We start from the raw sequence: 16,354 nt of genomic DNA, 5'->3' as shown, positions 1-16,354 counted from the left end.
CCCCCCGCCCCCCACCACCACACACAGCCCCCAGTACCAGACACAATCTCCGCCTATGTATTTGAGTTTGTGTTGATATTTATCTCATTGTGATGTGTCTCTTGTTGCTTTCATCCTGCGGTCTGTTTGTAAATTACAAGCATTTAGCGACACTATGCACCGTGCAAGTGAAATCACACCCTGGATGTCAATTGCAGTGCAGGCTTTCATAAACATGTTGGATTTTGGATGGGGCGACAGGTTTGGAGAAGGGACTTGGGTGGCTGCAGAGGCCACTCGGCCCGATCTGGGCAGTCCCCTGCTTCCCCACAGGCTCTCGATGTGTTAGTTAGTTTTTTTTAATTGTTTCTTGTCCGCTGGCGCCCACCAGGGCAGCAGAGAGAGTGATCAGAGAATGCAATGTTCCCGGAGATTGGGAGTTCGAAAGGGGGAGGGGACCTCTCTCCAAACCCCCCCACCCCACACACCCTCTCCTCCACCCCCACCAGCAGCACTTTTACCGGACCTGCCAGTGACGTTCCATTTTCAAAGGTCCCGTTTGAGCATTCCTGATTCGAGGGCAAATGATCAAAGTCTTCACTTTCAAACAGCAAGCTTGTTTGATCCACCTTCGAGAGAGGGAGAGAGACACGCGGGCGGGGGGGGGGGGGGGGGGGGCGGGGAGGAGAGGGAGTGAGGGGATAGAGAAAGTGAGAGACAGAGAAGGGAAACGAGAGCAGGGAGCTAGGAGTTAGAGAGACTACAGAGAGAGAGAGAGACAGGGAGAGAGGAAACGAGAGGAGAGGGAGCGAGGGGTTAGAGCGAGAGACAGAAAGAGAGAGACAGAGAGAGAGAGGGGGATCTAGCGGTTAGAGACGGAGGCAGCGAGAGACAGAAAGACAGAGAGCGAGAGAGGGGGGGACTAGGGGTTGGAGAGAGACAAACAGAAGACAGAGAGGCAGAGAGAGAAAGACAGAGAGAGACACAGAGACAGAGACAGAGAGAGACACAGAGAGAGACTGTAAAGAGACAGAGAGGGGGACTAGGGGTTAGAGAGAAAGAGAGGAGTGGGAGCTCGGGGTTAGAGAGAGACGACGGAGAGTGGTGGTGGGTGGGGGGCGGAGATGAGAGAGAGCCAGACTGACAGACAGTAAAGGGTGTAAATGAGGAGAAGTTTGAGATACAGCACAAAGATAGAGAGAGGCCGAGAGTGACAGATAGAGAGCGTCAGTAATCTGCCAAATGCCTGATCCATCTCGGTTCAATCTGTCTTTGAACTGATTTGGGGGATTTCCCCCTCTACCTCTCTCTCTGGGACTGGCCCTTTTTTTTAATACATGAAAAGAAAGAGTGACTGAGTCAATCTGGCGGCTGGGACAAGAACGGGAGCAGGAGGCGGTGAAAGATGCCCGTGAGGAGGGTTTCGGAGTGAGCTTGTTGAAGGGCAGTGAGGGAACCGCATTGAGAGCTCCCTGCCAAATCTCCACCTGCCATGGCAGCTCCGCGAATCTGCAGCCAGGTCTCTCTGCTCATCATCTCCCTCACATACTCCGGGTAAGGAAACTATCCCATTCTCAACCATTCCACTCCCTGAATGGAAATGCATGTGAACATCCAAACACTGGAGTGCAGGAGACAGAAGTGGACAGGAATATTTGCAGAGTTGATTGAGGATAGATTGGGAAGGGCTTGGGAGAGAAGGTTAAGGGACAAGAACGGGTAGAGGGGCGAGACGCTGTTCTAGCTCCTGAAAGGATCTAGAACGAGAGATGCACAGATTTAAAGTCACTTTTTTTTAAACAGTAATTGTGATGTGAGAACATTTTTATTCACACAGCGAGTGGTTAGGGTTTGGAATTCACTCTCTGGGAGTGTGGAGCACAGGTTTTATTCCGAGGACAATTTCGATGGTTATTTGGATGTGGACAATGTTCAGGGGTTAGGGGGGGGAGGCAGAGAGATGGCACTAGATTATTTGGAGGTACAGAGAGACCCTAACAATTCTGTCATTCTATGAGCTCCGAGTTGGGACTGTTCATTGTGAATATAGATACTGTGAACCAGGCTGCTCAAGTCTTTGCTCTCTCTCTCCCTCCCTCTCTCTCTCCCTGCAGGGTCGCCAGCAATGAGATCTTGGGACTGAAGATGCCAGTGGAACCCATCCTGACTGCCAACACAGTGTGCCTGACCCTGCCAGGCCTCAGCAGGCGCCAGCTGGGACTGTGCGTGAGGGGCCCTGATGTGACAGCCGCGGCGGTCCAGGGCATACAGATCGCTATCCATGAGTGCCAGCGCCAGCTCTGGGACCAGAGGTGGAACTGCTCGACACTGGAAACCGGGGGGGAAATCCTGCAGGACACTGTCATCCTGAGCAGAGGTACACACACTCACACTCTCACACACTCTCTCACTCACACACTCACACTCAGTCTCTCACACACACACTCTCACACACTCTCACACACACACACTCTCACACACTCTCTCACTCTCACACACTCTCTCTCACTCTCACACACTCTCACACACTCACACTCACACACTCACTCTCACACACACACACTCTCTCACTCTCACACACTCACTCTCACACTCTCACACACTCTCTCACTCACACACTCACACTCAGTCTCTCACACACACACTCTCACACACTCACACATTCTCACACACTCTCTCACTCTCACACACTCTCTCACTCTCACACACTCTCTCTCACTCTCACACACTCTCTCTCACTCTCACACACTCACACACTCACTCTCACACACACACACTCTCTCACTCTCACACACTCTCACACACTCACTCTCACACACTCTCACTCTCACACACTCACACACTCACACACACTCACACTCTCTCACTCTCACACACTCTCACACACTCTCACACACTCACTCTCACACACACACACTCACTCACGCACACACACTCACACTCTCACACACACACACACACTCTCACACACTCTCTCATTCTCTCACTCACACACACACACACTCTCTCACACACACACTCACACTCTCACACACTCTCTCACTCACACACACTCTCACTCGCACACACACTCACACTCTCACACACTCTCTCATTCTCTCACTCACACACACTCTCTCATTCTCTCACTCACACACACACTCTCACACACACACTCTCACACACTCTCTCACTCTCACACACTCTCACTCGCACACACACACACTCACACTCTCACACACTCCCTCATTCTCTCACTCACACACACACACTCTCTCACACACACACTCACACTCACTCTCTCACTCACACACAGTCTCTCACACACACACACTCACACTCTCACACACACACTCTCACTCACACTCACACGCACTCTCTCACTCACACACACACACCCACTCTCTCTCACACACACACTCACTCTCTCACTCACACACACTCACACACACTCACTCTCTCACTCACACTCTCACACACTCTCTCACTCACTAACACACACTCGACACACACACACTCTGACTCACACTCACACACACTCTCACTCACTGTCTCACTCACACACACACTCACTCTCACTCACACACACACGCTATCACTCTCTCACACTCACACTCACACACACTCTCACTCACACACACTCTCACTCACACACACTCTCACTCACACACTCTCACTCACACACTATCACTCTCACAGACTCACATTCACACACACTCACACACACACTCACACTCTCACAAACACTCTCACACACACACACACACTCACTCACACTCACTCTCACTCTCACACACTCTCACGCTCACACACACACTCACACTCTCACAAACACTCTCACACACATACTCTCACACTCACACACACTCACTCACACACACACTATCTCACACACACACTCACACACTCACATACACACTCGCTCACACTCACTCACATTCACTCACACACACTCTCACTTTTTTACTCACACTCACACACACACTCTCACACTCACACACTCTCACACACACACACACTCACTCTCTTACTCACACACTCACACACACTCACACATTCACACTCACACACACACTCACACACACACGCACTCACACTCTCACACACGCACTCACACTCACTCACTCACACGCACTCACACTCACACATACAGTCATTCACACTCAAACACACACGCACTCACACACAGCCACACACACACTCATTCACACTCACATGCACACACTCATTCACTCACACACACACACACTCACTCACTCACACACTCACTCACTCACACACACTCACTCACTCACTCACACACACACACTGATGCTTGTACACCGCGGCAATGTGCCCCCAATTATTGAAGCACCTCCAACCCCAAGTGTGAACGAGACATTGTTTTGTACTGGGCATAAGTGAGAGAATGCTCCCCCCTCCCTCTCCCCCCTCGCCACTGGTCGACACAGGAACCAGCTAGCAGCCCAGCACTCCCAGCAGCCCCTGCACCCAGCACTCCCAGCACCCCACAATCAGCACTCTCAGCAGCCCCAGCACTCCCAGCACCCCAGCACTCCCAGCAGCCCCTGCACCCAGCACTCCCAGCAGCCCCAGCACCCCGCAATCAGCACTCTCAGCAGCCCCAGCACACCTAGCACTCCCAGCAGCCCCAGCACCCCCTGCACTCCCAGCAGCCCCTGCACCCAGCACTCCCAGCACCCCACAATCAGCACTCTCAGCAGCCCCAGCACTCCCAGCACCCCAGCACTCCCAGCAGCCCCTGCACCCAGCACTCCCAGCAGCCCCAGCACCCCGCAATCAGCACTCTCAGCAGCCCCAGCAGCCCCAGCACACCTAGCACTCCCAGCAGCCCCAGCACCCCCTGCACTCCCAGCAGCCCGAGCACTCCCAGCACCCCCAGCAGCCCGAGCACTCCCAGCACCCCCAACATCCCCATCACTCCCAACACCCAGCAGCCCCAGCAACCCCAACAGCCCCAGCACTCCCAGCACACCCAGCACCCTCAGCACTCCCAGCATTCCCACGAGCCCCAGCTCTCCCAGCACCCCCTTCAGTCTCGGCAACCCAGCACTCCCAGAATTGCCAGCATGCCCAGCACCCCAGCAGCCCTAGCTCTCCCAGCACTCCCAACATCCCCAGTACTCCCAGCAGCCCCATCACTCCCAGCACTCCCAGCAGCCCCAGCACCCCGAGCACTCCCAGCGCTCCCAGCACTCCCAACACCCAGCAGCCCCAGCACCCCGAGCACTCCCAGCAGCCCCAGCACTCCCGGCACCCCCAGCATCCCCATCACTCCCAACACCCAGCACCCCGAGCACTCCCAGCAGCCCCAGCACCCCGAGCACTCCCAGCAGCCCCAGCACCCCGAGCACTCCCAGCAGCCCCAGCACCCCGAGCACTCCCAGCAGCCCGAGCACTCCCAGCAGCCCCAGCAGCCCCAGCATCCCCATCACTCCCAACACCCAGCACCCCGAGCACTCCCAGCATCCCCATCACTCCCAACACCCAGCACCCCGAGCACTCCCAACACCCCAGCACCCCGAGCACTCCCAGCAGCCCCAGCACCCCGAGCACTCCCAGCAGCCCCAGCACCCCGAGCACTCCCAGCAACCCCAGCACCCCAGCACTCCCAGCAGCCCAGCACTCCCAGCAGCCCCAGCTCTCCCAACACCCCAGCACCCTCAGCACTCCCAGAAACCCCAGCACTCCCACCATCCCCAGCTCTCCCAGCAGCCCCAGCACTCCCCGCAGCCCCAGCTCTCCCAACACCCCAGCACCCTCAGCACTCCCAGAAACCCCAGCACTCCCACCATCCCCAGCTCTCCCAGCAGCCCCAGCACTCCCCGCAGCCCCAGCTCTCCCAACACCCCAGCACCCTCAGCACTCCCAGAAACCCCAGCACTCCCACCATCCCCAGCTCTCCCAGCAGCCCCAGCACTCCCCGCAGCCCCAGCTCTCCCCGCAGCCCCAGCTCTCCCAGCACTCCCAACATCCCCAGCAGCCCCAGCACTCCCAGCAGCCCCAGCACTCCCAGCTCCGTCAGCACTCCCAGCAGCCCCAGCTCTCCCAGCAGCCCCATCTCTCTCAGCATTCCAAGTACCCCCAGCACTCCCAGCACCCAGTAGCCCCAGCATACCCAGCACTCCCAGCAGCCCCAGCACCCTCAGCACTCCCTGCACCCTCAGCACTCCCAGAAACCCCAGCACTCCCAGCAGCCCCAGCACTCTCAGCATTCCAAGTACGCCCAGCACTCCCAGCACCCAGTACACCCAGCACTCCCAGAAAGCCCAGCACCCACAGCACTCCCAGCACTCTCAGCACTCCCAGCACCCTCAGCACTCCCAGAAACCCCAGCACTCCCAGCAGCCCCAGTACCCTCAGTATTCCTAGCACCCTCAGCACTCCCAGAAACCCCAGCACTCCCAGCACACTCAGCACTCCCAGAAACCCCCAGCACTCCCAGCAGCCCCAGCACCCCTATCATTCCCAGCATCCCAGCACTCCCAGCAGCCCCAGCACTCTCAGCATTCCAAGTACCCCAGCACTCCCAGCAACCTCAGCACTCCCAGCAGCACCAGCACCCTCAGCACTCCCAGCAGCCTCAGCACTCCCAGCAACCTCAGCACTCCCAGAAACCCCAGCACACCCAGCAGCTCCAGCACCCTCAGTACTCCCAGAAACCCCAGCAGCCCCAGCACCCTCAGTACTCACAGAAACCCCAGCACACCCAGCAGCCCCAGCACCCTCAGCACTCCCAGCACCCTCAGCACTCCCAGAAACCCCAGCAGCACCATCAATCCCAGTTAGTGATCGAGTCACAGAGGCTCGTCGGCCCATTGTTCCTGCTGTGTTAGTGACCTGCCCAATCAAGATCAGATTGATGGGTGGGGGAGGGGTGGTTTTAGCGAGGACTAGGTCTCTCCTCAGGTTTCTTCCCCTCCCCATCCCCCACGCTGTCCCCCTGTAACTCCACATCCAACCTGCAGGAAATTCTGACCTCCTTTCCACACTGGGCATTCACGAGGGACCAAAGGCTTCAGAACGATAGCGAGACATGAGCAGATGTTTGGGGTGCATTACAGATGTGCTCCTGGTTTGAGTTGACAGTGATGTGTGGCTGAATAATCCCCCCCCCACCCCCCACCCCACCCCACCCAAAGCGGGCCCGGGTACCACAGAAACATTTGCAATCCAATTCAACCCAAGTGACAGTTCCAGAACCACAGTGGACACACACACAACATGGGGACAGGAGTGGGCCATTCAGCCCCTCCAGTCTGACCCGCTTTTCAATGAGATCATGGCTGCTCTGTGGCCTAACTCAATTGAATGGCCTCCTCCTATCCCAGTACTGGGAATGCTGTGAGGGCTGGGGTGAACGACCAGGAAAGTCTGAGTGTTCTTGCAGATGAATTATGCCTGCACATTTGCAAGTGTAATAATAAGCTCCCTCGCACATACCCTCCTACCATGGGTGGCACGGTAGCACAGTAGTTAGCAGTGGTGCCTCACAGCTCCAGGGTCACAGGTTCGATTCCCGGCTTGGGTCACTGTGTGCGGAGTCTGCACATCCTCCCTGTGTGTGCGTGGGTTTCCTCCGGGTGCTCCGGTTTCCCCCCACAGTCCAAAGATGTGCAGGTTAAGTGGATTGGCCATGATAAATTGTCCCTTAGTGTCCAAAGATGTGCAGGTTAGGTGGATTGGCCATGCTAAATTGCCCCTTAGTGTCCAAAGATGTGCAGGTTGGGTGGATTGGCCATGTTAAATTGTCCCTTAGTGTCCAAAGATGTGCAGGTTAGGTGGATTGGCCATGTTAAATTGTCCCTTAGTGTCCAAAGATGTGCAGGTTAGGTGGATTGGCCATGTTAAATTGTCCCTTAGTGTCCAAAGATGTGCAGGTTAGGTGGATTGGCCGTGTTAAATTGTCCCTTAGTGTCCAAAGATCTGCAGATTAGGTGGATTGACCATGTTAAATTGCCCCTTAGTGTCCAAAGATCTGCAGATTAGGTGGATTGGCCATGATAAATTGTCTCTTAGTGTCCAAAGATCTGCAGATTAGGTGGATTGACCATGCTAAATTGTCCCTTAGTGTCCAAAGATGTGCAGGTTAGTTGGATTGGCCATGTTAAATTGTCCCTTAGTGTCCAAAGATGTGCAGGTTAGGTGGATTGGCCATGCTAAATTGTCCCTTAGTGTCCAAAGATGTACAGGTTGGGTGGATTGACCATGTTAAATTGTCCCTTAGTGTCCAAATATGTACAGGTTAGGTGGATTGGCCATGTTAAATTGCCCCTTAGTGTCCAAAGATCTGCAGATTAGGTGGATTGACCATGTTAAATTGCCCCTTAGTGTCCAAAGATGTGCAGGTTAGGTGGATTGGCCATGCTAAATTGTCCCTTAGTGTCCAAAGATGTGCAGATTAGGTGGATTGGCCGTGCTAAATTGCCCTTTAGTGTCCAAAGATGTGCAGGTTAGGTGGATTGGCCATGATAAATTGTCCCTTAGTGTCCAAAGATCTGCAGATTAGGTGGATTGGCCATGTTAAATTGTCCCTTAGTGTCCAAAGATGTATAGGTTGGGTGGATTGACCATGTTAAATTGTCCCTTAGTGTCCAAAGATGTATAGGTTAGGTGGATTGGCCATTTTAAATTGCCCCTTAGTGTCCAAAGATCTGCAGATTAGGTGGATTGACCATGTTAAATTGCCCCTTAGTTTCCAAAGATGTGCAGGTTAGGTGGATTGGCCATGCTAAATTGTCCCTTAGTGTCCAAAGATGTGCAGATTAGGTGGATTGGCCGTTCTAAATTGCCCCTTAGTGTCCAAAGATGTGCAGATTAGGTCGCTTGGTCATGCTAAATTGCCCTTTAGTGTCCAAAGATGTGCAGGTTAGGTGGATTGGCCATGATAAATTGTCCCTTAGTGTCCAAAGATGTGCAGATTAGGTGGATTGGCCGTTCTAAATTGCCCCTTAGTGTCCAAAGATGTGCAGATTAGGTCGCTTGGTCATGCTAAATTGCCCTTTAGGGTCCAATAAAGGTTAGGTGGGGTTACTGGATTACAGGGATAGGGTGCAGATGTGGTCTTAGGTAGGGTGCCTTTTCCAAGGGCTGGTGCAGACTCGATGAGCCAAATGACCTCCTTCTGCACTGTAAATCCTACAATTCTATGCTCTATCTGGGGTGCAATCATCCTGTTCATTCTCTGGTGCTCCTTCCCGCAGTGTGTGTTGGGTTTTTTTTGTTTGAAATTCAAAGCTGCCACCTTGCCAACACCTTTGCTGTTCTTTGTGTGCACAGGGTTCCGAGAAAGTGCATTTATGATCTCCTTGTTGGCTGCTGGGGTCACCCACTCGGTGGCCACCGCCTGCAGCCTGGGCAAACTCAAGGGTTGCGGCTGTAGCCAGAAGCGCAGTGAAGATGAGCAGGGTCTACGCTTCAAGCTGCACCAGCTCCGAGTCCAGGGTCTCCCAGTCTCCATCCCCCAGCCTGAGGAGCACTTCCCCGGCATCCAGGACTCCTGGGAGCGGGGCGACTGTAACCACGACATTGAATTCGGCGAGAAGTTCGCCAGAGACTTCCTAGACACCCGGGAGACATCGCGCGACATCCATGGGAGAATGAGACTCCACAACAACAAGCTGGGAAGACAGGTCAGCAAGCATTGGGCATGTGTTGGCTTTTCAATGTAAAGTTGGGGACGTCCTTGTAATGTTTCGCAAATTACACTCTGTGGGCGAGAATGTCAGATTTTATTTTGCCAGTAAGAAATGTTGGAGTATCCCAGTTCTACAGAAACCAAAATGAAATGAAATGAAAATCGCTTTATTGTCACAACTCGGCTTCAAATGAAGTTACTGTGAAAAGCCCCTAGTCGCCACATTCCGGCGCCTGTTCGGGGAGGCTGGTACGGGAATGGAACCGTGCTGCTAGCCTGCCTTGGTCTGCTTTCAAAGCCAACGATTTAGCCCTGTGCTAAACCAGCCCCATGTCCTCAATGGGGTGAAATAGCTGGTTAATACTGCGAGCTAATGGAATTGCTTACCGGCGCTAAATTGTATGTTACCGGCGCTAAATTGTATGTTACCAGCGCTAAAGTGTCTGTGGGAAGATTGGTCTTGATTTAGGAGGGTTTCCCCCCCCTCAGGAGCAGAGATCGGAGCAACCGACAGCATCAGCAATGCAATTTCCTCTGGCTAGGAGCTCAGTGTTGAACGTTCAGGCGGCTTGTTCCAGCTGGCATTGTTACCCTTGAACTGGAATCTTCACTGCGCCCACCACCTACCAAATTACACTTTGGGCTTTAATTCAGGCAGTGATTCTATTCGCTCGGGCAAAAAAACACGCACAAAATCAATGATTTAGGCAGCTTGAATGAGTGGGGTGAGGGTAGATTAAGAAAAACAAGGATTGTGGAAACTTTGATTTCTGCTGAATTGCTACACTCCAACCCAACCATCTTCTTGCAAGTTAAATCCCCCATTTAGCAGCGGTTCTAAGATCAGCGATTCTGTATACTGCAGGTGGATAAGACGGTACATACCTTTCGCTGCCCAGTCCATCTGCACAGATCTAGCATGGCAAAGATCATAATAATCATAATCTTTATTAGTGTCACAAGTAGGCTTACATTAACACTGCAATGAAGTTACTGTGAAAATCTCCTAGTCGCCACATTCTGGCGCCTGTTCGGGTTCGCAGAGGGAGAATTCAGAAGGTCCAATTCACCTAACAAGCACGTCTTTCGGGACTTGTGGGAGGAAACCGGAGGAAACCCACGCAGACACGGGGAGAACGTGCAGACTCCGCACAGACAGTCACCCAAGCCGGGAATTGAACCCGGGATCCTGGTGCTGTGAAGCGACAGTGCTAACCACTGTGCTACTGTGCCGCCCTTATTAACCTTCAACAGTTTATACGTCCACACACCCGTTAAACTGGGCATGCTGTGATAATATGGTGGAAAAGGTTGGAGCAGTCACATGTTGGCATCGCGGGGCTGTCATGCCCACGTTACCATGTGGTTGCTGTCCATTGGTTTCCTCGATGTCTCCCACAACCCGTGGGAACGACAGGATCGGGATTGCTTCAGTGGCTTAAATTTGCAAATAGTTGGTTATAGTTATAGTTTTCTGAGTTGCTTTCTCCTTACCGTTGTCCTGCTGGCATTGTGCCCCTGAATGAGGGCACAGGCCGACGCACCCGAGTGAAAACTAGTACAGGGTGGCACATTTCATTGCAAACTGCTATGGAAACATTTTCTACGCACATTCTCACGTTAAGATGGCGATGTTTACTTGTTTTGCTGTGACGCTGGGTAAGTAACATTCTAAAGAAACGTAAATCCTGACATTACTCCCAAAGCCTACTGATGTGTTCCTCAAAGCTCCTGCAGAACCCACTCCCCTGCGAGCGTCATTTGATTCATTTCTTTATCTTCCTTTCCCATCGCTCGCCACCTCATTCCTGATGCTCAGGCCCTATTCCCACCTTCCCCACTGACCCAGCTTCTACATCCTCCCCCGTCACAGATGCCGTGCCAGCAATTCGCCTCCAATCGGAAATCGCTGCTCCTTTGTAGCTACTGAGGGCGATTTATCCACAATCTTCCTTGGCCATTTTCAGCCTATCCTGTGTCACAATTTCCCGCACACGTGACCTCTGCCTCTTCCTGCAATATTTATTTTATGACGAACATACGGAGCTGGAAGAGGCCACTTCTAGCCTCGCGCTGTCTCCGCCATTCAATAAGATCATGGCTAATTTGATTGTAACCTCAGCCCCACATTCCTGTCGACCCCCGATAACCTTTCACCCCCCCCCCCTTGTTCATCACGAATCTATCGAGCTGTGCCTTGAAATATTCAATGGCCCTGCCCCCGCCGCTCTCTGAGGGAGAGAGATCCACGGACTCAGCATCACAGAATCACAGTGCAGAAGAGGCCCTTCGGCCCATCAATTCTGCACCGACCCACGATCCTGTGCGAGAGAAAGATTCTCCTCGTCTTCGTCTCCAATGGGTAGCCTCTTATTTTTAAACTGTGTCCCCGAGTTCTAGTCTCTCTCGGGCGAGATTCTCTGCCTCCACTTGGCTGGAAGCAGCCCACGAATGGTCAGTGGTGGGATCCTCAGGAAAGGTTAAGTGAGGGAATTCCAGGAGGTTAGGGCTTTGACAGCTGAATGCATGGCCGTCAATGTAGCAGCGATTAAAATTGGGGGATGAGTAAGTCAGAGGCCAGAATGAGAGGCGTTTCGAGATGCTGGAGGGGATTCAGGAGATAGGGAGGTGGGTGCGAATGAGGAATGGAGGGGAGGGGGGAATCCGAAAATGAGGAGGATTTTAAAAGGGAGTCACTGCTGGCCCGGGAGCCAACATTGTTCAGTGAGCACAGGGGTGAGAGGTGAACAGCTTCAGGTGGGAGCTAAGATACAGGCAGCAGAGTTTCAGGGTGGTACGGTGGCACAGTGGTTGGCACTGCTGCCACACAGCGCCAGGGACCCGGGTTCCATTCCGACCTTGGATGACGGTGTGGAGTTTGCTCATCCTCCCCGTGTCTGCGTGGGTTTCCTCCGGGTGCTCTGGTTTCCTCCCACAGTCCAAAGATGTGCAGGTTAGGTGGATTGGCCATGATCAATTGTTCCTTCGTGTCCAAAGATGTACAGGTTAGGTCGGTGCAAAGGGGCCGAATAGCCTCCTTCTGCACTGTAGGGATTCTATGGATTCTTCTATGAACTCACATTTCTGGAGGGAGGGGGGTAGGGGTCAGCCAGGAGTGGGTTGGACTATATCAAACCCAGAGGTGACAAACATGAAGGAGGGTTACAGCCGCAGATGGAGTGGAGAAGGTCAAGGTTCAGAGGTGGAAACAGGCCATTTTTTTACATAAAGCTCAACCTGCCCTTCCATCCCATTAACCGAACACAACCAGTTGAGAAAAGAAGGTTCCGTGTGCGCACTTTACCGACAAAGAATAACAAACAGACACAGTAAAAAAATCTGTCTCACATCCGTAAACTGACATTCATCTGGGAAATTGGAGCAGGAGGTGCTGGGGAAAACCCAGCAGATCGGGCAGCATCTGTGGGGAGAGAAACCGAGTTAACATTTTGAGTCCAATCGGACTCTTCTTGGCAAATATCATGAAACAGATCTAAAGCCTGCTCACGTACATCATCCAGGGAAATCCACATGCCTGCACAAATTGCTGTGGATAAATACAAACATGACCAAAACGCACATCAGCTGAAAGTGAGACCAGAACGTGAAGATTACATAAATCATAAGGTGATAAGAGCCAAAGTGAGCAATGTTGCAGTGTTGATAATGCCCCCAGTCTATTGAAATCACTGGACAAGTTTGGAGGTCCTTGTTCCTCGGGCAGTGCTGTAACCTGTTACAACAAAAACGGCAAAAAAGACAATAACCCCAGGCCTCATCCTGCCTTTTCCCATTGTGGATGCAGGCTGACTTCCTGTGTGTGATTTCAGAGCACGGTAGCATAGTGGGTAGCGCTGTTGCTTCACAGCTCCAGGGTCCCAGGTTCGATTCCCGGCTTGGGTCGCTGTCTGTGCGGAGTCTGCACGTTCTCCCCGTGTCTGCGTGGGTTTCCTCCGGGTGCTCCGGTTTCCTCCCACAAGTCCTGAAAGACGTGCTGTTAGGTGAATTGGACATTCTGAATTCTCCCTCTGTGACCCGAACAGGCGCCGGAATGTGGCGACGAGGGGATTCGCACAGTAACTTCATTGCAGTGTTAACGTAAGACTACTTGTGACAATAAAGATTATTATTTTTAGAGGGGATTTGGGTTTTCACCCAGAGGGGGTGGGAATCTGGAACTCGCTACCTGAGAGGGTGGGAGAGGCGGGAACCCTCACAACATTTCAGAAGCATTTAGATGAGCAATTAAAATTCCACCGCACACAAGGCTACGGGTTAAGTGCTGGAAAATGGGGTGAGAATAGACACGATGGACAGAAGAGCCCGTTTCTGCGCTGTAAAAACTCTGCGACACCAATGTCCAGAGTTTGTTTTTCTCTTCCATACTCCCAGTATTTTTGCTGCTTTTCTTGTTTTCTTTGGAAGCATGGGATCACTTGGCACCATTTTGAAGGGTATGGGGAAAGAGTCCTTCCCGGTCGGCCAATATTTATCCCTCAATCAAAAAAAAAATAGATTGTCTGGTTATTATCACATTTCTACGTGTGGGATCTTCCCGTGTGCAAATTGGCTGCCGAATTTCCCCCATTGCAACAATGACTACAGGTCAATAAGAACTTCATTGGCTGAAGCCCCCCCCCCAATCCCACCCCAGCTAAATATGAGCAGGACCACCGGTATACAAATATATCATAGATTTGACAGCTCTGGAAGGTATGGATTAAAACCTGTTAACTGAGGTCTTAGTAGATCAGGAATGGCTCAAGTTGGTTTGCCTGTTGCGGAGAGGGTTTAGCTCAGGTCTGTACATTGCTCCACCTCTTCCTCTGCTGGTTCTGTTTGATTGCTTTTCTTCTGAATTTCAGGCAGTAATTGACAACATGAAACGCAAATGTAAATGCCACGGCACCTCGGGCAGTTGCCAATTTAAAACCTGCTGGCACGTGACCCCCGATTTCCGACGGGTCGGGGCCGTGTTAAAGGAGCGGTTCCAGAACGCGGTGCTCATCAAAACGCACAATAAAAACACGGGCCAGTTCAGCCTGAAACCGAGCCGCAGGCGGATCTACAAGGACATGGTGTACTTCGAGAAATCGCCCGACTTCTGCGAGAGGGACTTGGGCACCGACTCCCCGGGCACCCGGGGGAGGGTCTGCAATAAGACGAGCCAAGGGATGGACAACTGTGACAGTCTGTGCTGCGGGAGAGGGCACAACATCCTCAAACAGAGCCGGAGCGAACGGTGCCGCTGTCACTTTCACTGGTGTTGCTACGTGCTGTGTGACGAATGCAAGGTCAGCGAGTGGGTTAACGTGTGCAAGTAGCTACCATGGAACTGGAAACACCGGGCCCGGGCACCTTTCATTCTCACGCAATATAGACCTTTTTTCTCTCTCTTTTTTAAAAAAAAAAAATCCCCCTGCATATGTTGATGGACAACAGACATGCTTAACGCATAACGTGACTTGGACTGTGTGGAGCAGACATTTTCATCCGGGGGCGCATCTTTGCAACAATTGGCTGAGATTAGGACATTGTGAAGAGTTAAGTGTCTTTCAGAGCCCCCCCCTCAAAAACTATGGGTTTAGCTTGTTAGCTTAGCCGGGTGTTGAGGGAGGAGGAGGAGGGGAGGGAGGATAGAAAACAGAGTTTCTTAAATCCTTCCAAAACTTGTCTCGCCACACTTCCAACCTGCGGGCCTTTGCTTGTACTCTCAAACTTGCCCCCCCCCCCCCCCCCCCCCGGTGGTATCACTGAGATGAGGGTTCACGCCATCCCATCCCAATAGACAGGGGCTCCAGCATAGGCGACTGGGTCTCCGCTGCACATTCTGCCAACCAGGCCCTGCTCTGCTTGGCATTGTCACTCTTACCCGTCAAACAGCGTTCACATTAGCCCTGGGCAAGCGAGGACGGCTTAAGTTAAGAGCTGTAGCTGCCTGGATCCAGGACTGTCCTTCTCTGAAGATTTAAACGTTATGCCACAGCAAGGATGCGATCAGCTACAATCAACGTCTACTGCCAACACAAACAAATATGAGGGAATGCTGGGGGTGGGAACCGAAGGCATCTTCAAAGAGAGCTGCCTTTGAAGCAGAGTGGCAAGGTGGAGTGGTTTTGAAAGGGAGGCATGCTGAGTGGGAAATCAGTTGGTTAAGCAGAGAGAGTGCGCCACCACGAAGAATCCTGAATCAGAGGAATGGAAGGGTCTGGGTTGGGGCATCTGTTGTGGAAGATTACCCTGGGCCACCAAGGGTTGGAGGAGGGCATCACGTGGGTGAGAGCTCAGGCGAGAGAGTTTGGCGTTATTTTGAGCACTGGAGGTTAAGGGGAATCTCACAGTTCTGTCAGGCAGCCAGTGGAGAAAGCGGTTTCGGAACCTGCAGAAAGGTGATCTTGGCAGCGGATTCTTGAGTGCAGAACTTTCAACTCCGAGCCTAATGGTTCAGGGGGCAAGAGGAGTCAATGCCCAGAGGCAGCTGGGCAAAAGACCGAGAAACCAGCTTTGGGTTTTGGTGGGCCAATATGTAGAGCATTGTGCAAAAGCGTATTGACTAAGCTGTGACGCTAAATGTTCAGGGCATTGTAATGTGAATTGAGAAACATTGCTGAGCTCCATTTTCCCTTTAACCAAACCCATCCCAGCAGAGGATCAAATGCCAGCCTAGATCAAACAATGGAACTCATGGGGGTTGCTTGAAACACAGTGTTGGAAATGTTAACATGAAAGGAACTTCGA

General features: G+C 52.6%; 1 protein-coding gene across 1 annotated transcript; it reads left to right on the top strand.

Moving 5' to 3' along the window:
• Nucleotides 1-1,062: 1,062 nt before the first annotated feature.
• On the top strand, nt 1,063-15,353 carry LOC140405428 (protein Wnt-10a-like). Its single transcript, XM_072493832.1, has 4 exons — nt 1,063-1,533; nt 2,094-2,356; nt 9,259-9,611; nt 14,482-15,353. Exons 1-4 carry the CDS (start codon nt 1,472-1,474, stop codon nt 14,938-14,940), a joined length of 1,137 nt encoding a protein of 378 aa, XP_072349933.1. The 5' UTR covers nt 1,063-1,471; the 3' UTR covers nt 14,941-15,353.
• The last annotated feature ends 1,001 nt before the right edge of the window (nt 15,354-16,354 follow it).

Source organism: Scyliorhinus torazame, chromosome X (assembly GCF_047496885.1).
Source record: "Scyliorhinus torazame isolate Kashiwa2021f chromosome X, sScyTor2.1, whole genome shotgun sequence".
Lineage (NCBI taxonomy): Eukaryota > Metazoa > Chordata > Chondrichthyes > Carcharhiniformes > Scyliorhinidae > Scyliorhinus > Scyliorhinus torazame.
The sequence above is the reverse complement of the archived record's forward strand: the minus strand, read 5'-3'. Positions and strand labels throughout refer to the sequence as shown.

Bases quoted from the DNA above. Each gene is read 5' to 3' on its own strand.
- LOC140405428 (XM_072493832.1), top strand. From the start codon at position 1,472: ATGGCAGCTCCGCGAATCTGCAGCCAGGTCTCTCTGCTCATCATCTCC. The intron at 1,534-2,093 runs GTAAGGAAACTA...CTCTCCCTGCAG, and splicing joins ATCTCCCTCACATACTCCGG to GGTCGCCAGCAATGAGATCT. The intron at 9,612-14,481 runs GTCAGCAAGCAT...TCTGAATTTCAG, and splicing joins ACAACAAGCTGGGAAGACAG to GCAGTAATTGACAACATGAA.